The 27,160-nt window shown below is 40.8% G+C and overlaps 1 protein-coding gene across 4 annotated transcripts in view; it reads left to right on the top strand.

Moving 5' to 3' along the window:
• COL4A6 (collagen type IV alpha 6 chain) overlaps nt 1–27,160 on the top strand; it is a 143,142-nt gene that overhangs the window by 70,715 nt on the left and 45,267 nt on the right. For all 4 annotated transcript variants that reach the window (XR_012777291.1, XR_012777290.1, XM_075513114.1 and 1 more), the window contains 2 exons: nt 17,883–18,017; nt 21,276–21,320. Coding sequence is in view for 2 of the 4 variants with exons in the window: in XM_075513114.1 (XP_075369229.1) it covers nt 17,883–18,017; nt 21,276–21,320 (180 nt within the window). In the remaining 2 variants the exon portion in view is untranslated. The remainder of the gene's footprint in view (nt 1–17,882; nt 18,018–21,275; nt 21,321–27,160) is intronic.

The following is a 27,160-nucleotide window of genomic DNA, read 5'->3' as shown; positions in this document are numbered from 1 at the left end:
TTACAAACTTTGGAAGGTTTCCAAAACCATAGCAAGCACCACTTGCTTGTCAGAACTAGTAGGGTTTACTCTTTTTTTGCTAAATATATAGCATTTGATCTGATTTTAGCTTTACAGAGTTAATGTTTTAACCACTGTATTCCAAGAGTGAAGAAGCCTTATTCTTGCAAGACGAAGAACTAATTAAATGTAGTAATGACTAATAACGTGCTTTGCTTTTTTCTGATGAGTCTTTCTGAACTAATGCTTCCTATGTTTAAATTAATTTCCAAATATTTTGCACAAGTTTTGGAAGTAAAACCTACAGTTCTAGGTATGTACTCATAAAATCTGTGTTGTCCCTGAATTTGTTTGAAGGGGATTTAAGAGTTGTATGTGCTGTATAAAATTTGCATTCCAGTCTAAACAAAAAGTATATTTACAAATTGTCTGCTTAGTGGTTCTTCTGTGGTTCTTGCCACGCAATGCACTGTTTGAGATACGATTCTCTCCATATGTCAGTGTAAAAATATCAGAATTTCCCAATACTTTTGTGTTTAAACCTAACCAGAAAATTTAATTGTGAAAGAGATTTTGGTTAAATCAGTTACTTTTTACTTACTTATCACTTGATTACTTTTTCCTTGCATTGAACTTGCATACTACTACAAGTACTACACAGATTTCTTACACCATCTCTGTAGAAAAATCAAATTATTCCAGTAAATTAGCAATATATCTGTCCTGTAACAGATACATTAATGTGGGAGGTAAAACACTATTTCCAGTAGAATTGGAAGTTGCCATCCAAACAGTTCATATTTTAAAAGGAGCTTTTGTGCAGACTGTAGTTTCTTTAGTCTGATTATTTTCAATATTTATAATACAGCAGGGCCTGGGGCCTCAGTTACACATCAGGATCAGCTGTACTTCGTATAAACAACAAAAAAAGCCCTGCACCAAAGAACTTTTCTTCTAAATTAAATTTAATGATTTTTGGAGAAAAGTACACAGCTGGGACAAACCCATGGAACTGTCCCGAACTGTAGCTGGACACAAGGGCAGATCAGGATTTTCATCCATCTGCTTTCAACTGTGGAGCATTTGGACTTAGTGTTCACTGTAGACATAATAGGGATGTTTAAGGATCCATTTAATGGATCCACAATATAATTAAAATAAAATAAGCCCCAGTATACACACAATCAATGTTGAAGGATAAGATACTCCAGGAACATGAGCCAGAGAAGGAGTCTGAGAGTATGTTGGTACAGTCCGATTCAGGCAAGCACATAAGTTTAAGTGGCCCCTACCCTGGAGCTGACTCTAGGCTTGGAGTGGAGTGAGGCAGCATACAGCTGTCCGTACGTGACCAGGTGAATGTGCTCTGAGAGCATGCAGGCTCTGAATGGAGTTAAGGAGCCATAAAAATACCACAAGAAGCTGTGGAATGTCCTATTTCTAATCATTACAGCATGGATCAAGTTTTAGCATTCTCTTGTTTAATTTAAAGAAAGATAGATCACTAATTGGACCCTTATTGGATGGCTGAATGTATGTAGATCACAGAATTTAGATAGACTTACAGTCAGTGGTGGCAGATATCTTCAAGATAGTATTGTCTCTTCAAGCACTGGCCTGCTAAGTGCTAAATACAGGTGAGGATCCAATCTTTCTTGCTTTCACGGAAGGCTGCTGGACTTGGAGATACTTACAAAAAAAAGCCTTTGAAGCTGCTGATATTTTGAAAAGGATATGCACTTCACATACTGCTTCAGTGGAGAGGAAAAGAAAATAGTCTGTGTTAATGGTTAGTTGTTTCTTTAACAAATAAAGTATGAGCTGTTAACACTAGAGTGGTGTAGTGATAGAAAAAAAAACCTGCTATCAAACTAAGTAATACTGATTTGATACTGGTAAATCACAATCTGAAGAACAGAAGTCCCTGATTTCTTCCCCACTTGCTATTGCATCCAGTAACACGAAGGCAAGGAAAATGTATTTTTCTTTTCTTTCATTTGTTCAGCAGAGGCAAAGTTTCTGGATAGTTAAATTTCACTTCCCCAGGAGAAAACACCTGTTATTCCAGTTGACAGATGAGAGCTTTGACACTGCAATGTTACTTGTGTCAATAGAAAAAATTTGTTTCTGGAAAGGAAAGAGAAGATGATGCAGCTTTTGAAACTCAAGTAAAATCCTGATGTTCAGGATTTAAGTCCTGTGCTTGGGCACATCCTCTGGGAAAATGAAACCCAGGCTCTGCGGCCTGCCTTCCCCAGGGCCACCTGTGAAACTGCCGTTCAGCATCTGTGTGCCTGTTTCTTGGCGTTATCACTTGGAGCAATTGTAAAAGCAGGGAGGTGGCCACCAGATTCACATATAAACCAACTAGCAAGAGTCTGCCGTGTGCATTCTTGGTGCTTAGTTTCACGGTGGGAGCAAGGACATAGTCCATTCCCTTACCACAAGTTGAGACACTTCACCTTACCCTACATCTAGGACTGTTGGTTGACTCTTATGAGCTTCCCTCGTGTGTACTCTTCAGTCTGTGCTGCAAACTGAAGGTGAATAGTCTGTGCCTCCTGTATTTCTTACCATTATCTCCTTTCTTTTTATTTCTCAGGTTCCTTTTCCATTATTCTGCTTTTAAGCCTTGACCCTTTAGCCTTCCTCAGTGGCACGATTCCTCTTAGGCTTTGGTCGGCAGACACTTGCAGAGCTGGCATTTCCAGTCAGTGGCAGATGTAAGACAACATTTCTGCTGATGCTGATTCAGCCAAGCAAAGATCAGCTGTGTTGGCAAGAGCAATGGCAGTGAAGGAGTGATGCATACTGGGCCTGATGCTTCTGTCTCTGACATCAGGGTTGTACTTCACTGAAGTCGTTAGCTGTCTGTATTGATGTCGGCAAGAAGACACTGGAGTCTTCATATGATCTAAAACTCCATAGAATTGAACGTTTATTCAGACATCCAGATACAGAGAATGCATTAACTCATATTCACTGATTTGCTGTTCTTGCTGGCTAAAAGATAGGCTGTACCTACAGGGATTATGAACAACTTAATCTTGTGTCTGAAGGGGTCTGGTATGCATGTGTGCAGCTGAGGGCACAGTTTATTGCACACTATGCAAATACAGCACGGTGTGAGGCTTTAAGAAAATATCCTATGGAAAAACATTGCTGCAGATAGCTGTGGTTTAACTGAAATTGGAGTCGCTTCATGAACAAGGGAAATACAAAGCCAGTTTGTAGCAGTGATCAATAGAGGATTCTTTTTTCTCTATTCGTTTAAAGTATGCTTTGCTTATTTTTCTCAAACAGCAGTCTAACAATTGTTCCCTAGCTCATGGCTCTAGGGAAAGGGCTTAGAGTAGTTTGTGTAGCTCAACAGTGGCTGTTCTGGCTGCAAAAGGAGCACTGGCAGCAACTTCCAAAGAGTCCCGCTGAGTCTATGCAGACCAGATCCGCTTCCAGTGCTTGTCCTCCCAGGGCTTCTGGGGGTTTGCAATTTTTTATGAGCTGCTAGGAGGCTATTTGCAGATCTGAGGCAGTTTTGGTTCCTCTAAAATGACGTGTCATCATGTTGGCATGTAGTAACACTACTCTTTGATGTAATAGGATGATGCTGAACCAAAGCATCGCTGCGTTGTGGTGTACTGGTGCCCATTTTGTTATCGTTTGTAGCAGAGTTTGCTGTCTGAAACAAACCCATAAAACTGACTATGCTGTGAACTTTGTATCTCTCTGGCCTTAGATAATTCCCGTTATTCACTGAGCTCCAAGTGAGTGCAAAATACAATGATAAACGCAATATCATCTTTCAGACCAGTATGGCTACATCAACATAACTAATAAAAACTGGAAGATGTCAGTATTTGCTGTTTGAAATGAAGAACATGCATGCAAAGAGAAGGAAACCAAACAAGATGGTAACACCTACTATCTTTAAAAAAAAGAGGGGGGGGAACTTGTTTTTGTAAAATGTGCTGTGTCTCTCTACAGACTTTTCCTGATTTCCATCATTGTACTGTCCTGGCTACAGTAATTCTTTAACTACTGAACTAAACAGACTTAGCTAAAGCTTGGAGTTGCCAGCCATCTGTAAGTTACAACTGGGTAAAGACTACTCTCCTCTGTCCTATCTAGATGTCAAGATTAAGGCCTACTAAAGACTTCTGATTTTTCAAGTGAGAAGCAATGTGACTTTTGTATGTACATATGAATAAAAAGGTATTTGATATCCTTGAGGTATTTAAATTTATGCTGCTATTTCAAGCTTTTTTTCTTGGTTTTATTTTTTTCTTTCGGCTATGTAACCCTTAAGCATTCTGAAAGCATTCAGAAGCAATTCCAGCTTTGATTAGCAGCTAATTTAAAACAACTGATGAGCTACCATACCCCTCCCTTTGGCTTGTTGGTATGTTTGCTTAACTGCAGGATACATTCCTAACCCTTAGACACTTCAGTTCTGCTTGGGTACTGTGGAGGCCATTATCTGGCTTGCGGTCTGTCAGAACAGGGAACATTTTCTCCTTTTATTTTAGGAGGGAAGAAGTGGCTGAGCTGCTTTGGAAATAGTGGGCTGGTTATTGTCTGTCTAAAGCTCCCTAGACCTGTGTGCAGGACAGCACCAGTCAGGCTATCCTGTCATCATATCCAGATCGCTGATTATCACACACCAGTGTTTGTGATCTTCTGCAGCACTGCTTCCTTCTGTCTCTCATCAAGGCCCAGTGAGCACAGACCGTGACAGGTAAAATCTTCTTCCAGACCTCAGATGCTCCCATACAAAGAGCCATGCTTAATCCCTGGCCTAGTGTGTAATTTAGTAATCTGCATGGTCATGAATTCCAGGGATATATGGGCAGGAAGCGCAGAGCAGTGTGGGTAGCAGGGCAGGCCTACAGAGTCATTTAAGTCTTTGTTGTATTGTGTAGCAAGGGATTTTGGGGACAATGAGACCTGTCCGTCAAAGATTAAGCAGACTGGAAGTGTGGTTTATACCAACAAATGAATGAAGCTTTTTGGAGTGTTAATACAGCCACGTAGTAAATGTCCAAGGACTTAAACATACAATTTATGTGATGACAAGCAACATTGGAATTAATCATTTATTCTATATACCTTAGCCAGTGGGAATTCAAGTAGGTGAAGAGTTCATTGCCGTCCTTATCTTGATCAATATGCAACACTTATTAGGAGAAATGAAAAATCCTCTATTTTTTGTCTCTCCCTGACTTTGGTTTGAAGTTATTTTTACTAATTGCCGTTTATTCGCTGACGCTGCCTAGTAAACCAGCCACTGACTGACTGGCACTTCTTGTTATCAGGCACTGCAGTAAAACTTTGCTTGGACCGGCTCTGCTTAAGCCTCTAGAGATAACTGGAAACTTGCCAAATGTTATGTTTGTAGATTGCAGGCCTCTACTACCCTCCACTCCTTCTGCTGTGGTCTGTATATTTCCAAGCAATGTGTAGATGAGAATTCACAGACTCCATTCTTCCCCTTTAAAGTGAATTGTTTACGTGTTTGCAAAACTCCCCTCAGCTCTGCTGTGTAACAGGTCTCTGGGAAGAGTTTTTGTTCTAAATCTGCTATCTTGAATAAGCAAATGGTTCCCATCTGAGTTTTAAATCTTGACTAATACTATCTGTTCCAACAGATAATTTTGTTTTTAGCAGAACCCTGTGCAAGGAAAGCTGCTCAGACCTTTCTGACGTGCCAGGAACATGCTGGGAAGGCTATGGGAGGCAAAATGTAGGGGAAACTGCTTGCAGAGACTCTATTGTTCTGCGCTGACCCCTTACTGGACAGATCTGTGAATGGCCTACTTTCACAGCCTGCCTTCTAACTAGAAGCATCCTTTGGGGCTGAATGACCTTAGTGGATAATGAGAACTTTTGCTATGTTTCTCTCTTGTAAACAGAATGTTTAGCATGTGGAACATGGTCTGGTGACTAAAACTGATATTTTTTTTTAAGTGTGTGTGGGTTTTTTTCTTTTTCTTTCTTTTCCGAAAAAGGCTACTTTATTCACCAGATGAATGATGTTAATACATGATATGGTAGTGAGCCTTAGAGGTAGCTCCACGCTGCATAGATCAGATGCTAGTTTCAGACTTGGTTTCAGAATTACATTGTACTCCGCACTAAAATTTGGTTGTAATAGCACAAAGACTGGATATTGGGCAGGGGGAGGGACATAACTAATGCATCAGTAAGAACAAAGGAAAAAAGAGAAGATTGTTTTTCTGGAACATTGCTTTACTTGTGGCAATTTATAGATACACATTTTCTGTGTAACAGTGAAATTTAATAGAACAATTAGATGTTCCAATATGATAAAAGTGAGCCAAAAAAGCAGTGTTAAGATCCTGGTCCAGAATAGGGTAGGCTATGACTTGGATTGCAAGCTAAGTTAGAGGAAAGGTTCAGATTTTAAATTCAGCTATCTCAGCATCTTACAAGCTTGTTCTCTCAGGAACTTGAGACAAATTGAGAGAAACTCCTAAAGGCAAGATTGGATACAGGCGTTTAAATCTGCTTTTAGAATACCAATGTTACGCTTGTGATCCGAGTCCCTATTGTTCATATTCTAATGATTCACTTTACATTCTGCAGAAACAGAGAACACATAATGACAAACATTTAAAAGTCAGCTTTTATTTAATTATCATATTAGTTACCACCTGAAAAACCACAGCTATGTTTTATTCCAAATATTAAATTAAATCTGTGCTATTTTAGTTAGTACGAAGTAGTTTCTGCAACTCACCTCAATATATAAATTATTACAAAATGCAGTAAGACAAACTAATACCACTCTAATATGAACAGCCACATTACTAGCTAGGATATCTGCTGATAGACAAAGAGTAAAGAGAAAAGATGGAGCAACTTTTATGAAGATTCAAAGGCAAGCTGTTTGAATATGAAGATTGTTCTCTTAGTTGATAATTTTGCAGCATTGAAACCAAGATAAGTTTTTCTTCTTTAGCTGGAATATGGTGAAAAGGTTGACAGCAACACAGAAAACTTCCCTAAGAAGTGTGAAAACTAGGGGACTAATAGCGTCAGTAGAGCTACAGCTGCTAATTAACAAATTAATATGATATTATGATATCTCCATTAAAATGCTCCTCAGTTATGATCCTCTGAGAGAAGTTGTTGCTCTAGAGTAATTACCATGGAAAATAAATGATCCGTCTCCCTTGAGATGTGTCATACAGTACATTATCACTTTTTGCTAAGATTACCTCTAGCCATTTTTTTTACTATAATCTGTTCAGATAAACTGCAGTCCAAAGACATTTCCAGTTATCAGTTCACTGATAAGATTCTTTGATAGCCACCTTCAAAGTAGAAGTAGCAAATCAAGGGGAAATGAACAACGTCTTTGGAATCAAAGACAAGGCTGTTTTCTGTAGCTGCGATGGACTGAGTGTTTCTGAGCTATCCAAATATCCCATTCAGATTGAAAGTCTTTGCCTGGCAGAAAAGATTTTGGAGGCTTTTGAATCTATACAAAGTAAACATATACTTTGAGTGAATTTTCTTTGAGTGACCAAACCCCTCCAGCCCTTTAATATAATTTAAAAATGAGTTTGATTTGGCATTGCAGCAATCTGGGAATGAATGAGCCTAGCCCAGGCTGCACACCCCAGATATCTGGGTCTAAAATTGCCCAAAGAGGGGGAATGTTGCTATTGCTGGCCCAGAAAAAACTAGGGCAGGGTCTTGCCTATCCACTCCAGTGCTTAGCAGGGAACCCAGCTGGTGAGCATGAAATAATTGTCCTAAAGACCCTTTAACTTCTTCCTAGCTCTTGTTGATTAGTGGGTGGTTTCTCTTTAGAAGTGCACAAGGCATTAAGTCTTTGCTAGAAGTCTTTAACTGACATTTTTGCAACTGTTCTTGTACATCTCCATGTTCTTCTCTGTGTGTCTGTTCCTGTAAAAATACTCCTAAATTGTTGGTCTTAGATGCATCTTGTGGAAATGAGTTCCCCAGGATAATTGCCAGGATTTAAATAGACTGGGAACTTAGCTTAGCTGCAGATAGAAACTAAAGCTGGGAATAGCTTATCTGTAGCTGAAACTGCAATAAAGAGGTCCAGTGAGTGAAGTTTCTCTAAAAGGTTCATGAACTATTTTCTTGTCTCTAGCATGAGGCCCTTTAGAAAGGCCAAGAAGGCATCATGTAAGATAAGCGATCACTAGACCTCTGTAACTCTTTCCATGCATGGAAACCTCAAGGGTTTTTTGTTTTTTCATTGCTGGTTTCTTCATCCTCCTTCCTTTCTTTACCGGTTGAATGTCATGTTTGGGGAAGTTCTGGTGCAAGAGGACGCTCTCTGTTCCCACAGCATGAGGGAAATGGAAAGCTCTCTCTATCATCCACAGAGCAAAAGGGGCTTCCGTAACCCCTTTTCTGTCTCTTCATCTCACGCTTCTGGGTCTATCCCTTATCTCTGTGTTATTGGAGGAGCAGGACGTGTGCTTGATTTCCATTTCCCAGGCAGAAAAAGTAGTCAAATGTAGTTATAATGTAGTATTAGAAATTGTGAGCCAGTGGAGAGGTACTTTTGGTCAAAAATTACCAATTCCCTGTTTCCTTCTTTCCTGTCTAGGTCTTCCATTTTCAAAATCCCTCAGCTCTTGATGGGTGCTGTAGGGACAGAGAATTCCATGTGTGGAAGAGCTAGTTGCCCACTGAGATGTGCAGTTCCTCCCGCTCGTTTGCTTCTTAGAGAGTTGAACTGCCGCTTTCTCAATGCACAGCCTGGACTCTCATAGCCACTGCCTTTGGGGGATGCATGAAAGTCAGCGGCTCTGCCCCTCAGTGCAATAGGGAAGACCAAACCATCCTATCTGCTAAGCAATAGTTGTACTGGGAAAATGCTGGTATGGGCGGTCTCTTCCTGCTAGATCTACTCCTTGCCCACATCCCCGTTCTGTCTCTGAGGAAACACTAACTTTTCACAACCTTTGCTTGCAAGGGGAATTAGAAATTTAAAAATTGGGTTTGTTGTAGAAGAAAGAACTGGAGAGGAGCCCAAAGCAAATTAACAGATCTGGACCCAGCAGACCCTGAGGAGGTTTGGAGTCTGTTCAGCTTCAGCATGTGGCTGAACCCTCCCTGCCTTTCTAGATACAATGTCCCTTTAATAGTCTTAACAGGCCTGACACTGGCAAGATTTCACTTGTTCAGTACACTACTTAATATAGCTAATTTTCTACTGACAACATTTTTTTGCAACAATGAATCTTCTGTCGCTTGAGTCCGTGAAGAAGGCAGCTTGGAAATGCCAGCCAGAGGGGGAGGTAGCAAAAAGTTCATAGTAGCTGTTCAGTTAAACAGTTCTTGAGAAACACATTGGATTTTTTTTGTTTGTTCTGTAGGGTGCTAGGGATAAGGGGAAGGGAAAATAACGCAACACTGCGTGTTCTTCTTTCCTCGTGAGCCCCTAGAGGATCCCTGAAAAAGTTCTGTGGTGTAGGGTGTATCTTAAGGAGAGTCAGAAGCCGTGGTTTCACGGGCAGCAGTCCTGATGTGGCTGCCTGTGAAGTCACTATGATTCAATATCAGTTTTCCCCAAGGGACTTGTCTAGTATCTATAATTAGTGTGGTATCTTCCTCAGGAATGAGTTAGGTAAAACCCCTTTGAATGTTTTGTGAAAAATAGTATGCTTGGTCTTAGCAAATTTGTTGGAGAGACAATATATATACACATATACATATTGTATATACATATGTATACACATAGTACATACTGCAAGGCCTGTAGCCAGGTGTTGGAAATTGTATAAGCTCAGTTAATAAACCCCAGTGTGTATCTGAGGTTCATCCGTATTGTTCGTCATGTGAAAAGCAACAGATAGAAACAATTAAAATATGAGATAAAACTGTGTGATCCCATTTGATTGTCTGACTGAAACAAATAAGTTATTGAGTAAGAGACAACTTTAAACACAAAATGTAAAAGCAGACTGCAAAGTATTTCTGAGGACGATACAAGTACTGCCAAAAGTAAGGATAGTAAGGCATGAAGAAGAAGGATGCAAAGCGAAGCTGGCAGTAGTTGTGGGCTGCCCTCCTTTGCAGGTCACACTTGTGTTTAGCATTACACTATGGGTTACTCAGGAATAAAGCAATTTTAATTATTCTTTTAATTCACACAGTTTTCAGTAAACATGAAAACTAATTATAACCAGTTAGCTGATCCTTTGCTAGAGCAATAGCGATGTAGATACCTGCTCTTCTGTATCACTGTAAAAGGCTTTACTGGCTTGTAAGGGGCAAAAAATAGTTGGCAATAGAACCAGTGGCATCTCTAGATCAGTCTGGTTAGAGAAAAGCCCTGCAACCAAAGCCAGTGGAGTCAGGGGCTATGACCCCGCTTTTCATTTGACGCGTCTCCTTATTTGGGGACTGCTGAGGAGCTGTCATTTGGTCATTTTCTGCTGCCATGCTCTCACCAGAGACAACTTGTGTGCATTCTGGGGAAAAAAAATGCTTTGCGTATGCTACCTTGTCTACTTTCCTGTACAGCCATCAGGAAAATGGAAAGAAGTCCTAGAGAAACCCTGTGTTTTCTTGTGAAATAACTAATTCCTTTGTATTAAAATTCAGCTCAGGACTTGTGCTGCTGTCAAGAGATGTACACAACATTCAGAAGTGCCCTTCCTCAGTTAAGGGCAGGAAAATGTTATGACAGCTGCAAACAGGTTGGGGAACTGTAAAAGCTTTCTAAAACATTTTTTAGAGATTAGGCACCAAAGACTTGAGGGAGAGAAGATGAACTGAGGTTGCAAAAGACCATAAAATCTCATAAACCATTCAAACCTTTGGCTGTACTATGCTCTTTTGTTAAATAAAAAAAAATGCTTAGCTCGTAAGTAAATTTAAGTCAGTTAGACCTCACTTGCTGCAAGATTGTTGCTAAGATTTCATAATTGTGTAATCCAGCCTTTCAATATAAGGTCTATTTTTTGGAATGTTGATGAGTCTAATGTAATGCCAGAGCTCCATGAAGTGTGGGAGCGGTTCCTGCCTACTGTTGCTCACCTCCTCCTTCATGCCTCATTTCCTCAGTTGCCTCTAAGTCAGGCTTAAACACGTGCATGATTTCAGAGGAGTAGTGCCAGTTGTCAGTCTCTATGCTGTCTACATGAATTGCTCTCCATTTGTGTATGAACCTAGCATTGCCCTTCCAGTTTAAAAGACAAAAAGGCCCTAAAGATATCAGTGAAGCTAGCAAAAAACCATTTTGCTGTGGCAAGTAGTGAAAAGTTCATCTCAGATGACTTTGTATCACCTGAGCCTCATGACCAATTAGCTTAAACAAACAGTGCCTAAGCTGGGGATTCAGGGGTGGTCACCTCTGCTGCGGTGATACTCTGGGACGCAATTCATCAGTATCTAGTCTCTGCAAACCACAATAACTGTTTCATACAGTTTCTGCTGAAATAAAAGCATAATTCTGAGTCAGGATCATGAAAAGGGCAAGTAAATGTCATTCAAATGTATAGCATAGCTCCTTAAAAATAAGCTTTAACTCATAATTTTCATACAACTGTTATTCATGTAATTGAAATACAACGTAAGACGTCACTATGCTTTTTAAATCCTGCTGCTTGTTCTTTAATTTAAAAAATCCCTATGAATAATATCTTTATGTTTCTGTAGTGCCCGTCATTCTGTATGAGGCTCAGTGTTACGCAGGGATCCCCTTCTCTCTGGAGTGCAGCACAGGAAGGCTATCGCCTAGCCGGCGCATCTCTCGCACGGATGTTACAACCCACAAGTGACTTTCACTTACTTTCATGTTATCTGTGTTCTCTGTGGCCTGGAGCCTTTCCACATTCTCTTACTTTCTTATCTAACTTGGACATTTCAGTATGTCAAAGCAAAAAAGCAGTCTGAGTTAAAGTAATCTTTTTTGACTCTCTTTTTTTAAAAAAAAAAATGTAGTTTCTTTAAAGGTTATGAAGTATAAAATGGAATAATTACTTAGATTTAACACTGAGTCACTCCTGCCATTGTCCATGGTGGGGAAAAAGATGACAGTATGTGGTCTCTCTGTGTGCTATAAATAGAAATAGCAAATATGTAGAATTGATTGGATCAGGATGTTCCATGAAAGTTTTTAACTGGAAATTGAGCATTCTAAGGAAAAAACTTTTCAGAGATTTAAATATCCAATTTTAAAAAAAAAAAAGATATTTAAAAATAAATATTTTTTTAAAAAAGTCCAGGTTTTATACACAGTTCTATATTTATAATGTGGTAAACCTTCCATTGCAACTTTATTTATTTATATTACTGAAGTACAGAATTCAGGAAGCAAATAGTTTATGGAATCAAATTTCATTAATTTTTTTTTAAGCATTTCAAAAATAGGGTGTAAAACCATATATATATATATGCGCACACACATTTTTTTATCACCTAAATTTTCTACTTGCGGTCATGTCTAGTCAGGCTTAGCGGAAATAACCAGTATTTTTTGAAAATGGAGTTTATCAAATGAACTAAAATTGGAAATTATTACGAGAAACAGCCTGCAGTTGCTCATTACTACATTAAAAGATTGCTCCTGAGATGACCAGAGCAGCCTTGACAGTCTGCAGTGTAAGCATGCCAAGCGCTGCTTCGCATAAACAGAAAACTTCTAAAATGAATTATGATATTAAAGGATTTCACATGGTACAGGAATAATTTGTCTCTTTTCTTAAAAATAAATTTAAAAAAATTATTACCCTGATATCCTTCCTTAAAAAACAGAGAACAAAAAAGAAAAAAAAAAACCTGAAAGATTTTTGGGAAGGTGCTGAATGAAGTAGGATTGTTGCACAGAATGTTTTTTCCGGTCCATTATTTCTGTGTGTATATACAATTTTGTGTATTCATCTCATGCTGTGTGGGTAAAAAGCTGTGTAGAGGAACAGTAAATTATATGACAGAAATAAAGAAGCCATTTTGAACAAGACTTTCCCTAATTTAAAAAAAAAACAACTGAAGAATAATTTTCTTTAAAAGTACAAAGCATTTTTCAGTAGGGAAAATAATTACTTACTCTGGAATGTGAGCAGGGCACTGGATACCTGACCTGTAATTTAGGAAAATAGTGAAGGGTTTTTCGTCAGTAATTATTATTATTACAGTAGAACTGTGGGGCCCCAGTTGAGACCAGGACTCTCTTGTGCTAGGCGCTGTCTATCTAGCAAGAGACAACCACTGCAGCAGGAATCTTGCAGCAAAGGCAGAGCAGACGGAAGAGAAGAAGGGAGGAAATGGAGGTAGAAAGTAGAAGTGGTTAGCCCAAGGTCATGCTACTCACTAAGGGACACTGCTGCCGTGCACCGATAAGTCACCTATAGACACTTCACCCGAGTTCGGTGTGAGTCGTGTCGCCTTCTGTAATGTGGCATCCCTGATCAGAGAGAGTGGCCAGGATTTAAATGGGTGATGCCATTTGCCTGTGTCAAAGAGCATCACGAAGGATCAGTCCCTCGTAGGGGCTCTCCTGTACAACACGGGAATCGGGTACATAGATCTGCCTTGAAAGCTTCAGGCTAGATTCTGCCTAGTGTATGCAGTATATGAGAACATACATTTTTAGGGCCATAATGATGTAATGGTTGGCTCTTTGGTTTGCCTTAATGTCATCAACTGAGTATAAGATGCTTCAGACTACAAAGCATTTGCTCATGAAGTAAATCTTTCTCACTAGCAATTTTTTGTGTCGATAGAACATTTTTTATGGGGGAAATAATGGATGAAGAAATAGCGTGAATAAGACCCTTTTTTTAAAATGTGGTTACTGAATTCTCACAGAGAAGGAACTATGTGTTTGAGAAAACATGAACATCTTTAAATTCAGTTGCTCTTTTCATAGACTAGACTTTAATTTTGCTTAGAAAAATAATAATAATGCTTTGCTGCTTGAAATATGGCAGTCTACAAATTTACTAACTGAAGTAGGGATAGGTTCTGCCCTACCTCATCGGTAGTATTCTGCTTAGTTACTAGTCCTGCTAAACTTATCTCACTTTGTGAGTTCCGGTATCCTTTTTTGGTGATGAATCACTGAGCTAGTATTTGATAGTGAGTGAGGCAAGTAGAACTGTCCCCCAAGTAAGTAAGCACTTGTATTAATTTTTTGTCCCTGAAATAAGGGGCATGTCCAGTGGTTCCATACCACTGCCACGTGTGTTCCTTTGCACAGCGACAAATCAAATAGATTTACACTTTATTCTCCAAGCTCACAGAGGCAATGGGGAAAAAAAGAATGTTTGGAATTTGCAGTGCTATGTGTAGCAGCTCTGCTTCAGTGGGCGAAAATTTATGTGGGGTATTAGAGTTGGCAAAAGGGATAGGGACAATAGAGAAACTGTGATGTATTTGATTGTGTAGCAGTAGAGAGGCCCCATCATTACCCGCCATACTGGCCTCTCCTCATGACACCCTGGGATGCAGATGAATTAAAAGGGTGAAGGGAAGAAAGCACATGTTGCAGAACCTTTTCCATCTTGAAAGACACTGCCATCAAATTACATTTTCAGGCCATTTTGTTTTACCGCCTTCTGCAGTGTGGTGATTCAGAAGCAACGGGGAGGTTCCTCTCCCAGCCATTTTTTCCTCTTGATTACCACACATTGAGAATGGAAACCTGAATGGCTGAGACACCTCTGTATTTTTAATGGTTTGCAATGGCTAAATGTGTAACAGAGATGCATATGACTCATTGAATTTGTGGCACAAACTTGGTTAAAATCCTGAAATTATGTATGGAAACGCCATGGTATATCAAGAAATAATGCCATTTTTTACCAGCATCGTATTCATTACAGAGAGACAGGCATCTCATTTAGTGCTGCTTTTGTAGTAAAAGCCTGGTGCACAAATATGTTTGAGAATGCAGGTCATGGTTTTCAAATATATGAAATTCTAGCGGGCATTTGAGAAAACATTCACAAGTCACAGTAATTTCATAGACTTTGTCCTTGTTTGCTGTTACTAGCATTCTATAATTGTCCTCTTTTTAAAAATGGCTGTCATGCAGCCAGAAAACCAAAATGATACCATTTGCGTTAATTACTTATGGCTTTTCTACAGGCTACTGGACTATATATATTGAACAATAAAGATTAAAAATAGGGAGCTCTGTTGATTCACTGTAGTTTCTGTTTTATGTAATCCACATTTTATGGTTAAGCTTGTCCTCACTGCTAAGAGATGTTTCATTCTTTTTATCCTTTGGATAAGTAAGAGCAATCCTGATGCCAAAGCACAGTAAAGACTAGGCACTTAACTTTTTACCACAAGGTAAACTCATTGAGGTCAAACAGTAGTTCCACCTGGTGTTGAACCCTGTAAGTTTACCTTGTGGTAAAACCTGAGTCTTCATTGTGCTTTTATCCTGGAATTGCTCCTGCACACCACATTGCCTGCTCTTTATAATGCTTTTATCTTGGGACAGTTCATGGGAGTGCTACTGAGTGACGAAAAATGCTGCTTTTTTAGCAGTGAAGGCAAGTCCTTTGTTTCAGCATAGAAAACATGATTTCCATCCACATAGACTTCAAAAGAAACAGTAGGAATTGTTGAGAGCCTGATTATCATAGCATAATCACATTATCAGAGAGATTAGAAGCACTTTACTGTGTCTTTATGGTTTAGTGACACTCTAGGGCACTGGACAAAATCTTCAAGTGCTGTTAAAATCTTTCTTGTAGGGCACTAAGGCAACAGAGAGCTTTTTACCTATGGGCCCTGAAATCACAGAAAACATGTTTACTTCTTCTGTCAGAGAGCTGCAGAACCGAACACAAGCAGAACATGTAGTTACTGGTCTTTACTGTCTCATCTAGATATATTTCTCAAAGTGACCTGCAGCAGAGCAAAACAAAGGCCTCCTAAAATTTTAATTCCTATCAGTTCCAGTCATTGTGAAACACAGTCATTAACCAAGCAATCAAGCTAATTGAATACAGAAGTGTTAGCAATTCAAACAAGTGAGGAATTCACAGTGTGTTTTCTGTAGAAACCTTGGTGCGCTCTTGGATGGTGTTGCTTTTGTGGGCAGTGGCTGGTTATAACAGTAACATGCCCATTTTTAGGGTATGTCTCTCCACTGCTGTGTTGCCTTGAGGTAAACAGTCCGCAACCTGTGTCTTGTAAGGGAGACGTTGCCTGAAAGAGTCGGAATAGCTTGTGACTATAGGAAATTAAAAAGTTAAAGCTGAGACTGAAAGTGAGAGCAAAGCATGGGATTTTTGTAACATGTTCCTTGTTGTGTACGGTTGCCAAGGGCCACTGAAGATTTGAGGATTAACGTTATGATCATATGGTTCCCAATATAAAGGATTCCATTGATAATTAGCTCAGAGTGAAGAAAGCTAAAAATAGTCAACAGAAAAGCCTTTTCAGATAGGAGTCAGTGCCTCTGGAAGTGCACAGTATGGACAGTGTCTAGACAGAAAAGGTATGAAATACAAAACATGCACTTGACCTCAGTTAGAAGGCCGGGATGAAACAATCGCAACAAAAAAAGTGACACGGGGGAACTGCTGCAATTTAAAAGAACACTGCTCCAGTAATGAAGAAACATGGAATATCGGATGAAATGTTTTAGCCTAAACAGGTACTAAAAATGGAACAGAATTTTTAAAATCAATTGCAGTTTGTTTCACTTCGCTTGATTATTAACATGAAAAAATGCATTTTTAAATTAACTGTAAAGTCTTTTACCTGCCAAGGCATGGAGTCAGGACTTTGTATGTCTCCAGCTGAGACTACTAAAACACTTGCAGCAGGGAGCTGCATTCCTTCTGCTGTTTTAAGGAGTTAGGGAAATAGAAGGGAAACACACTACCATGGACATGAGTGTAGAGGAGAATTGAAAGGAGGAGGATTTTTTTTTTTTTAACTTCCTCCTCTGTTCTTTATCTTTTAATGTAAGGCTTGATTCTTTGCATGGATAACTTCATGTAATCCACTGACTGTCTTGTCAGTAGAAAGCATAGTCCTAAACTGCCATTTTCTACTGATACTTTGGGACCTTAGACTCTGTTGATCTCTTTCAGATTCTCTCAAAATGAACCAAATGAAAAGTACAACGATATTAACACAAAATTCTGTTAAGCGTTCAGCTGCCAAGAGACAGCTTCTGAGGTTAATAAAAAATCAGAGCACCCACAGCAAAATCTCTTAAACATCGGCTTGTTTCAGAAACAAGTGCCAGACTACTCTGCACATCCATGTAGTGACAGAACAATGAAAGTTCATCAGTCACATAGGAATTTCTGCAGTTGTAGAAAAGGCTGCCATCTTCGGGCAATGCTCAGTCATTGCACCCTTCTCTTTGTGCTCGGGAAATCAAAATCCACACCCCGAGTATAAGGTAACCAGGAGAGCACAGTGGAATCGATCCCAATCTGGAGCCAACCATTCTACTAGTCCCAAATAGTCTAAAGTGTGCTTTCGGACTGGATGTGACCCATGCACTTCTTGCATCTTGTCTTATCTTTTTGTTATGCTTGATCTGAAGCATAAGCAAAATCTTTTTGCGCTTTGCAGCTTGGAAATACAGAGGTGCAAACTCAAGAAGCAGCAGCCAGTTTGATCTCAAAACACTGTTGTCTTCCCCTGTTCCTTCCTACAGCAATATGGGTAGTAATAAATCTTCCAGGGAAAAGGGGAGATTTCTTACTATTACTCATGACTTACCTGAAATAACCTCTAAAAACTCTTTATCTGAGAATGTACAGGGAAAACTTTAGGATGTCTTACCTACCCTGAGAGGTATCACGTTGCATTAAAGATTGAGTTGGATAGAGTAATTGCAAAAGAGTTTGTGAACGTGGTGCATTGACTTATTTTTTGTTGTATATTAGGGTCGACCAGGACCGATTGGGCTTCAAGGACCGATAGGTGCACCTGGATTTACTGGCCCAGAAGGTTTGCCGGGAGCAAAAGGTGAGAGAGGAGCAGTGGGTCCCCCTGGACCAGCTGGACAGAAAGGCGACAAGGTAGGCTCAACAGTGACTTTTCTTCTCTGTCCCTGCAATAAATCTATGGCCTTGTATATATTTTTGAATGAATAAAGATAATCTTGGTCTATCTGCCCAGGGGTAAGAACACAACAGAGTTTCATTAGTATCTTTAGAGAACCCCCTGCTTTTATTTTTGAATGAGAATACAGTTCCTAAAGCTGCTGAACATTGTAGCCATCCTGGTAGATGAACCATAGCCAAATGAGTGTTGCTGTTGCAAGTAGTCGGTCACTTCCAATGCCCAGGGATAGACAGGTGTTATGCACACTACATTCAGAGAGACCTGGAGCTGGTTCCTGTGTAGAATATCCTGAATTGGTGTCTAGAAAAGCAAAAGGAATGGGTACTAAATGAAACCTGCAATTCAGTTTTGCAGGTGTGAAGTTATTTATAACAGAAAGAATATCGTAAACTGTGTCATATTAAATGCAGGAAACCATAAAGCGTGGGTGTCGATGAATGCAGTGTGCAAGACTGGGCAGAACAGCAGACGTAGAAATGTCTTAATGCCCTTAGGATCTGTTCTGCTGTCTCTTCTTAGGAAGGAAGTATCAAAAGGGTGTACTCTTCGCTGGGTAAAGAACTGGCTGGACGGCCGGGCCCAGAGAGTGGTGGTGAATGGAGTTTACTCCGGTTGGCGGCCGGTCACAAGCGGTGTTCCCCAGGGCTCGGTGTTGGGGCCAGTTCTGTTTAACATCTTTATCAATGATCTGGACGAAGGGATCGAGTGCACTCTCAGTAAGTTTGCAGACGACACCAAGTTGTGTGGGAGTGTTGATCTGCTGGAGGGTAGGCAGGCTCTGCAGAGGGACCTGGACAGGCTGGATCGATGGGCTGGGGTGAATTGTATGAGGTTTAACAAGGCCAAGTGCAAGGTCCTGCACTTGGGCCACAGCAACCCCATGCAACGCTACAGGCTTGGGGAAGAGTGGCTGGAAAGCTGCCTGGCAGAGAAGGACCTGGGGGTGTTGGTTGACAGCCGCCTGAATATGAGCCAGCAGTGTGCCCAGGCGGCCAAGAAGGCCAATGGCATCCTGGCCTGTATCAAAAATAGCGTGGCCAGCAGGACTAGGGAAGTGATTGTGCCCCTGTACTCGGCACTGGTGAGGCCGCACCTCGAATACTGTGTTCAGTTTTGGGCCCCCCACTACAAGAGGGATATTGAGGTACTGGAGCGCGTACAGAGAAGGGCAACGAAGCTGGTGAAGGGTCTGGAGCAGAAGTCTTATGAGGAGCGGCTGAGGGAGCTGGGACTGTTTAGCCTGGAGAAAAGGAGGCTGAGGGGAGACCTCATCGCTCTCTACAACTACCTGAAAGGAGGTTGTAGAGAGGTGGGGGTCGGTCTCTTCTCCCAGGTAACAAGTGATAGGACAAGAGGAAATGGCCTCAAGTTGCGCCAGGGGAGGTTTAGACTGGATATTAGGAAATTTTTCTTCACCGAGAGGGTTATCAAGCATTGGAACAGACTGCCCAGGGAAGTGGTTGAGTCGCCATCCCTGGAGGTATTTAAAGGACGTTTGGATGAGGTACTTAGAGACATGGTGTAGTGATGGTTTTTGGCAGTGTTAGGTTTATGGTTGGACTCGATGATCTTAAAGGTCTTTTCCAACCTATATGATTCTGTGATTCTGTGAAAAGGGGAGTTTGGAGCTAGGCAAAAGAGTGAGTGGAAGTATGAAAAAATACTTTCAGTAATAAAGAACAGATACATGTGGATAGTTCACCTTAAGGAAAGCTTACATTGTGCACCAGGCATGTGTTCACATCATGAGTTTTGGGCTGCATGCAGAAGACTCATTGAGTCCCACCGCATAGGCCGGAGCGGTGTATATGCTCCCACCACGTAGCCTGACAGAGGTTACGTAATGGATTATAAAATGGGGAAGTCTGATATTGCAAGGACTGGGGTGAGATTCCTACTCTCACGCCTATGCAGTTGGACAAAAGGAATGTTTCAAGGACAACAGCTTGAAAGCTTAAAAGACAGAGGAAGTCCTGCATGCTGTGTCTGGTTTCTAAAATCTGAAGGAAGTCGGGGACATCAGGACAAGGGCTTGCATTCTGGGACTATCCCAGAGCAGCTTACCAGTCTGCTTGATACAAGGTGCTCGGGTCACGTGTGCAAATAGGAAAAAACCAGATAGTTTAGGTACCAGGACCTGCAGCGTTTGTCTTCCATGTTTTCCCAGCTACTGATAGGTGAGCTAGCTAGATGAAAATCATCTCAATTGTGCTTTCATATGCTGCAGTTATACCCTCATTTAATATTAGTCAACACGTTGGAGTTCTAGTCACCTTTCTCATAAGACAAAGAACCAAGTAAACTGAAAATGATGACAATGAAAGTCATTGCTTTGGTGTTGCATTCATCTGAAAGGCAATGGAGGATTCAAAACAAGGACTGAGTGCTGATATGAGTGATAGCATTTTCATAATTCTAGCAGATAACACTGAAATCATTAAACCCGGATTTTGGAAGACACAGAAACCCAGGATAGGAACTGGCCTTTAATGATTGGAACCAATTTACTTGCACTGAAAAAATCCCTTCTTTACTCCAGAACTGCTGTTTCTATCCATTGAGATGGATACAATTCAATTTCATTTCATCTATTGAAATGGATGCAGTACCAACATGCGTAAGATTCTATCTCTTTATCCCTCGTGGAAGCAATATACTTTACTTTTCCAAAGCAAAAGCAGTTTAGGCTGGATATTCTGCTTAGATAGTCTGGTTTGCTACTATCCAGAGCAGAGCAGTAGAACCAACAAAGTGGTAATTACTTGTAACTCAGCCAGGGGTGGTCTGAAGTTAGTACAGTGGTCTGCATATCTCTGGGTGGTGCTATCCAAGTATAGAGAGAAAAACCCATAAGTCCTGTTGAAACTCTTGGTAGGTCAAGTGTGACACTGAGACTTAAGCTTATACTGGATTGTTTATTTTCCTGGCATCTTGTTTTCCCCAGATGTGCAATAGGAGATTATATATTTACTTTAAATTGCCTGATTAAAACATTCCTGAAACATTCATTTGGCATCCAGTCAAGCTCAGATGCTCAATTCCTATCTTCGCTGACCCCTGCGGTCAGAGAGAATCTGCATGAGAGAGTTTGCTCCTTTTGGTTTTGAAAGCTAAAGTCCAAGACTGAAAATGTTGGTGTGAAAAGTATCTCACAGGTAACTAAAATATACAGATTGATGAAGTGAAATATAATGTGTACTCTTTTTCTTCAGGGCCCAATGGGAGTTCCAGGATTTCAAGGCATCAACGGGATCCCAGTAAGTTTGCATATGTAAATATAAATTACCAGACATTAGTCACAACCAAAAGCACGTAAGCACAACGAGACTGTCTTAGCACATGCATAGTGTATCTTGCAAGTGCTTGCTTCTCTCTGGAGGGGAATGGCAGTGTTTGTTAGTCTACCTGGGGATCCCATGCTGTTTTGTAAGAGGTTTGGATCCTATTATGGGATGATAGGAAGTTGGTATACATATCAGGAAGTGAGCCTGAGTTACATGGGGATCGACTGCATCATTGATAAGCTTTTCTTTCAGCACCATGTTCTCTCAGCACCATGTCTAGAAAACACTGTATCATAAAACCATAGACTTAGGGAATTGAAAGGGACCTCAGACAGTCAAACAAACAGGCATGATCAGTATGTGTTTCCTAACCAGTTCTTAAAACCTTGTAACGATGGAGACTCTAACTTCTCTGTTAGAAAAGCTTTGCTAATGCCTAACTTCAGTCTTTCCTTCTGCAGTTTAAACCTCTTAGTCCTCATCTTGCTCATCATGGACACAGAGAGCAGGTTGTTCCCTTTTACTTTGTAGTAGCCTTCTTGTATGTGATAACTGTTATCAGGTGTCCCTTAATCTTCTTTTGCTATGATGTGAATGAAAACAGTGATCAAAGCTGAGGCCCTCCAGAATCCTTGCTTCTCCATTAGGTGCTAGTTCTGGTTTAGATCTGAGCCTTTGAGAAACCTAAGACAGGAAAGAGGTAATTGCTGCATTTTCCAGGTGATAGGGGTAGGTAACCACTTTCCCTGACCATCAGGAATTTTTTGTTTGTTTCTTTCATTCTTTCACTAGAACTTTCATTTCATTCACTAGAACTTTAACATTCTAGTGACAGTTGTTTCCTTTACCATACAAAAAATTATGTGCCTAGAGTGTTTTGACCAGCTTTCTTTTGCTTTGTTTTTCCCCAGTGATTTTTGCAAAGTTGTCTTACAGACACTTTACCTCAGGGGAGTTTTAGCTGGGCCAGCTTTAGAAGTTGCCCCAAACTTCCTTGCTCTCTCCACAGTATTTAGCTCATCCTGCTCTGTCCTTCTGGTATTAGAATTCTTTTTCTTTCCTTGATGACATTTTTCCATCTTCTGTATCCTTGTGCCTTCAGACTATACTCATGCTCTTTCTCATCTTCCCTCCTTCCTCAGCTGGCCAAGAGCTCCAACAGTTGAGCTGTGTTTTCTTACTTCCTATCAAAAACTGAATTGTTTTGATAGATTGGCTGAAAATGCACAGTTGGCCCTGTAAATAAGCTTGCTTGATCGCAGTTCCTTCCTGGCCCTTGTTCTTCTCTCACCCTCTGCTCATCCTTGCCTGTTTTCTCTCCTGCTCTACTCCCTTGCTGCTATTTTTTTCTTTTCCCACCAGCCAACTCTCTAGCTCTGAAGAGAACAAGCTGTTCCCATAATACTTAATTTAATTGAACACACTGTGGGAACATGCTGTTCTCAGGGTATTTTTTCAGATGAGGCTCTGGAGAAAGGGGATTCCCAACAATGAGGGGAGGCAGAGATACAGCAACAGCTATTGCCAGGTAGTTGGCAACAACAGGCATTCCAAGGAGAGAGTAGGGGAGGTAGATGAGAGGATTCAAAGCCTCCAGCATATGCAGATCTACTCTGTCTGCTTTACAGTATTCTGCAGGTGGGCGAATGGGAGAGAGGCAGATTTTGCTGTTCATGAACAGCAAAGTGCTCACCGTTGTGGCTCTTCTATGGCACAACTGCAGGACAGAAAAAGGGGAAAGGGAAACTAGTTCACACTGTTTACATTCTAGCCATTGAGATAAATACTTCCATTCTAGGGTGAAAATAGCAACCACCACTGCTTGAGAAAATATTTATGCTTTTGCCAGCTGCATTTCAGGATAGGGAGTAGCTTAGGTTTGTTGTGAAATGTATACGAACATATGCACATTATATGGATGTGTGAAATGCAGAGCAAAGGACAGAGCATGTGTGTGCTGATACATGTTAAGAGAGAAGCAAAAATATATTGCTATCTCTGCACAAGAATTAACATCTAAATAAGAAGAGAGATTCTTTGAAGCGTGCAGGTATGTTAGCGTGGGCAGGTACATTTTAGTCATGGCCAAAGGACTGCAAGGCTATGATTCAGAGGGGAATCCCACTACTGACCTTAAGGGAAGTGGTGTTCCACAGAGTTCCCTTGGGGAATGCTGGTGGCAAGTAAATCATGTTGTTGCAGCTGGCCTGACTAATCCCTTTAACCTAGTAAATACAGCAGCTACATGCGTTTATTGCTAGCCTTTCGTGTCACACTGTAGAAGAAACCCTCAAATCCTTAGCCCTACTCGGGAAGTTTATATTTTCCTATAGGACAAGATTCAAGGACACCTCTGGCAAACGCTGGAACTGAGCCGGGGGGTGTATATAGCTTTTCATGAACTGTCGAAGAAGTTCTAGAAGGAAATATTTCTATGAGAAGTGAGCCCTTTTCTGTACCATGAAAGCTAGAGTTACATGGAGAGGCAAAGTTCTCTATTTTGTGACCCTCCTAGAGGAAACGCAAGCACTTGGTGATGGCTGTAAAAAGGCCACTTTGCCGTAGCAATCCATGAAACTGCTTATTCAATTAGTTTTGTGTTCACCCTTAATTGCATTTGTTTCCTTGTTTTTAAATATTTGTTGAGCTCTCCTGTTGGGATTGCCTTTGTGCTGTTTGATTTAGAAAAGAGGCCCCTTGGGATCACAGTGTTAGTGTACGAGCAAGAGTCAGATAAAGCAAGGGCCTAGATGAACAGTTCAAGTTTCCTTATCTGTCTCACAGGGAATGTCTCCTTTTGTGAGAACAGAGAGCACAAGTGATCTCTCCAGCCTGTGATTTAACTCAGATCTGTAAACTAGTCACCCTATCATGTATAAGAAAAGCCTGTAAAAGTCTTCTGCCTTAGTCAATTGAGGTGCTTGTGCTAAATTGGCACATCTGCCAAAACAGGAATTAAAGGAGGTAAGAGCAGTGAAACTATTAACCACCGTTTTTCAGGTCAAAACAGCTCTTTAAATCAGTATTTTAAATCCTTGAGGAAAAGGTTCATCTAAGCCAGAACTTTACAACTCTCAAGGAAGTCAGTTGTGGGTGCTCAGTACCTCCTCAGGTAAGGTTCTCAAAACAAAACATTGTGAACTCTGATAGCAGATTAGCTAGAAAGTAGGAAATCCTGTGGATATTTTTCCTAAGGCAAAAGAGACAGCATGTGTATGTGTGTGTGTGTGTGTGTGTGTCAGTCTGTGTCATGCTTTGGCTCCGAACCACAGACATGGATGCCATGGGATTAAGTGACAGGGCCACAGATTTATTTAGTACACATAAGAAATCACTGTGGTCAGTATACTTCATGTCCTCTCTTTGTGAGCCCTTCTCACCTATTAAGAGGATACCAAAATCTTTTGGGCCACTTACAGACTGTGTTGGTCCAAGAGTCAGGAGATCTCACCCAAAGCGTTTCCCAGGACATGAGGCCACCAGTCAGCTGCCTGCCATGGGCTGGCTCTTGGCCAGCACTAAAGGCTTAGCAGCTTGGCTCCCTGTTGTCTAACTCTGAGGGGCAGATGTTGGCTGTTCAGCTTCACTAAATCCTGCAGCTGGTCACCTTATGTTGTAACCAGATACATGTGCACTTGTCCCACATAGCTTCTGGTTTTGCTGATGCTGTAAACAAAGTGAATGACCTGGTAGACAGTGACCACCTTGGCCTCCCTCTGCAGTCACAGCCTGTCCCGTCAGGGACTTGCTGCTCTTGCCTATGACATCCCACATGGATGGAGGAGGGTGGGTTGCCCTGATTTGTTCCAGCTTTGGGAACCAAATGAAATAATTTCTAGGAGACAAATATAAGTGGTAATAAATTGATGCTTCAGCTTTCTTCTGCCGCTTTACCAGGGCCTGGCAAGTCCCTGCTTGCATACCACATATGGGTGTTTTGACAAACAGACTTTGATCATCAGGGTAACTGGTAGTATGTACGCAGTGGTGCCTAATGCTAACGCTTTGGGATTATTTCATTCCATGTCCTGGGGCCTTGTTTAATCTCAAATTTATACTTGTCTGGGTGAGCTGCCTTGATCCTGTAGTGGAGACACACTTTACGTTCATTCAGTTTGCACCTTATTGACTGACAGAGAGCAGATCTGGGCTCTCTCCCCTTTTCTCCATTTTGTTGGCACAAATCGTAATGCAGTTGCCAAATGAGCTGGACCAAGGAAGTCATCTGGCTGAAAATTAACCCCGTTAAGAAACAGAACAGTTATTTCTCTGCTGTGTTGGTTTCCTGCTCCGACTCGCCTATTCTGCCTGTGCTTATGCCAGCACAGGGAAGAGGTAGGCGTGAGTAAGCAGGAGTGTGTGATGGCCCTCCTGGCAGCAGCTGAGACCAGTGATCAGCTTGAGTATTTATGTAATTATGGCCTAAGTTGCTCTGCATCCTTGAGAAAGTCACTCTGCTACTGTGTGCCTCCAGCTTCTCATCCGTAAAATGAAGATTATAGCATTCCCACATTTTTGCAAGGCATTTTAAGATCCTTAGATAAAAGGCTTTACATTACTGCAAAGTTCTCATTGAGCTTGGTCAGAACATATGCTATTGGCTTGGACTGGGAAGACCTTTAGCAACACAAATGTGTTTTGTTTTAAATGTCAGGCATGAAGGATTGTTAATGTTCTGCTTTATCTCCATTTATGTTTATTTTTTTACTTTCCTAGTGTGAGTCATAACTTGTTTAATGCCATATCTTAAGGATGAATCTTTGGGATCAAACAAAAGTACTTTTGGGATGAGTCAAGATCAGGGTGTACAGAGGGGAGGGAGAGAACTGTCAGTTACTGATACTATCTCCATAAGTTTCATTTTTCTTCCTGCCACAAAACACTGTCTCTGAGTGACACAGAACTCATTTCTATGAAAAGGAGGATAGAATAAGGAGCTGCTTGAAACCTGGGTAGTGTGACTGACAGTTCTGCCTTTCTGTGTTTTGCCTACACATACCCATATAACACTGAAGAAAAAGTAATTAAAGTCTCAAACTTTGATCTACTTTGCACCCGTACCATGCTGAGTAAACTCCAGTCAAATAAAGAGATCTATACCAGGGCAAAAGAAGTGTGAAATCAGAATTAGGTACAATTGTATTCTACTCTGCTTGATTAATACTTGACCATTACAAATACTTTCTTTAAATGCTGTTAGTTTAATTAGGTCTTTCTCCCAGTTGCTTTGCCGAAGGTTTTAAGTTTAATATAACAAGAAAAGCTGTTTTGCTTGCATGGCCTGATGCTGGAGCTGTAACATCTGTTGAACTATTAAAGGAAAGAATCCACACTGGACAGGAAGAGGAGCCACTGAAACTTTAAGCAGATTGGAATTATAAATGCTCAGTATTGTTGAGTCTGCCTCTGCCCTTGTTTTTACATGAGCAACTTCCATTCCTGGTGTCAGGTGCACCCTTGCGTGCTGTTTTACACTGTGTTATATGCTGTATATTTCAGACTGCTGTGGGATGAGTATTGCCCTTTTGGGACCTACTCATGCACAAGTTATGTACTTCACAAAATTATCCCTTGGAGAAAAAGCTAATTAAATTAATGCAGCCAATGTTCAAGGATTTAAGCTTTGGGGAGGATAAACAATGCTGGCCGAAGAAGCTAGTTCTGTTGCAGTCTGCCGTACACCGAACTTGAGTGGGAGTTGTGCATTTCTTTTGTTTTGTGTTGCCATTTGGAAGATATCAGTTTTCTGGGGACAGTATTACTAATAAAATAATGCATCCTGTCAGTCATTCTCTCTTTTTTCCCCTTTACAC

Source organism: Mycteria americana, chromosome 10, assembly GCF_035582795.1.
Source record: "Mycteria americana isolate JAX WOST 10 ecotype Jacksonville Zoo and Gardens chromosome 10, USCA_MyAme_1.0, whole genome shotgun sequence".
Taxonomy (NCBI): Eukaryota; Metazoa; Chordata; class Aves; order Ciconiiformes; family Ciconiidae; genus Mycteria; species Mycteria americana.
Note: the sequence above shows the minus strand (reverse complement) of the source record. Positions and strands in the feature narration are given on the sequence as shown.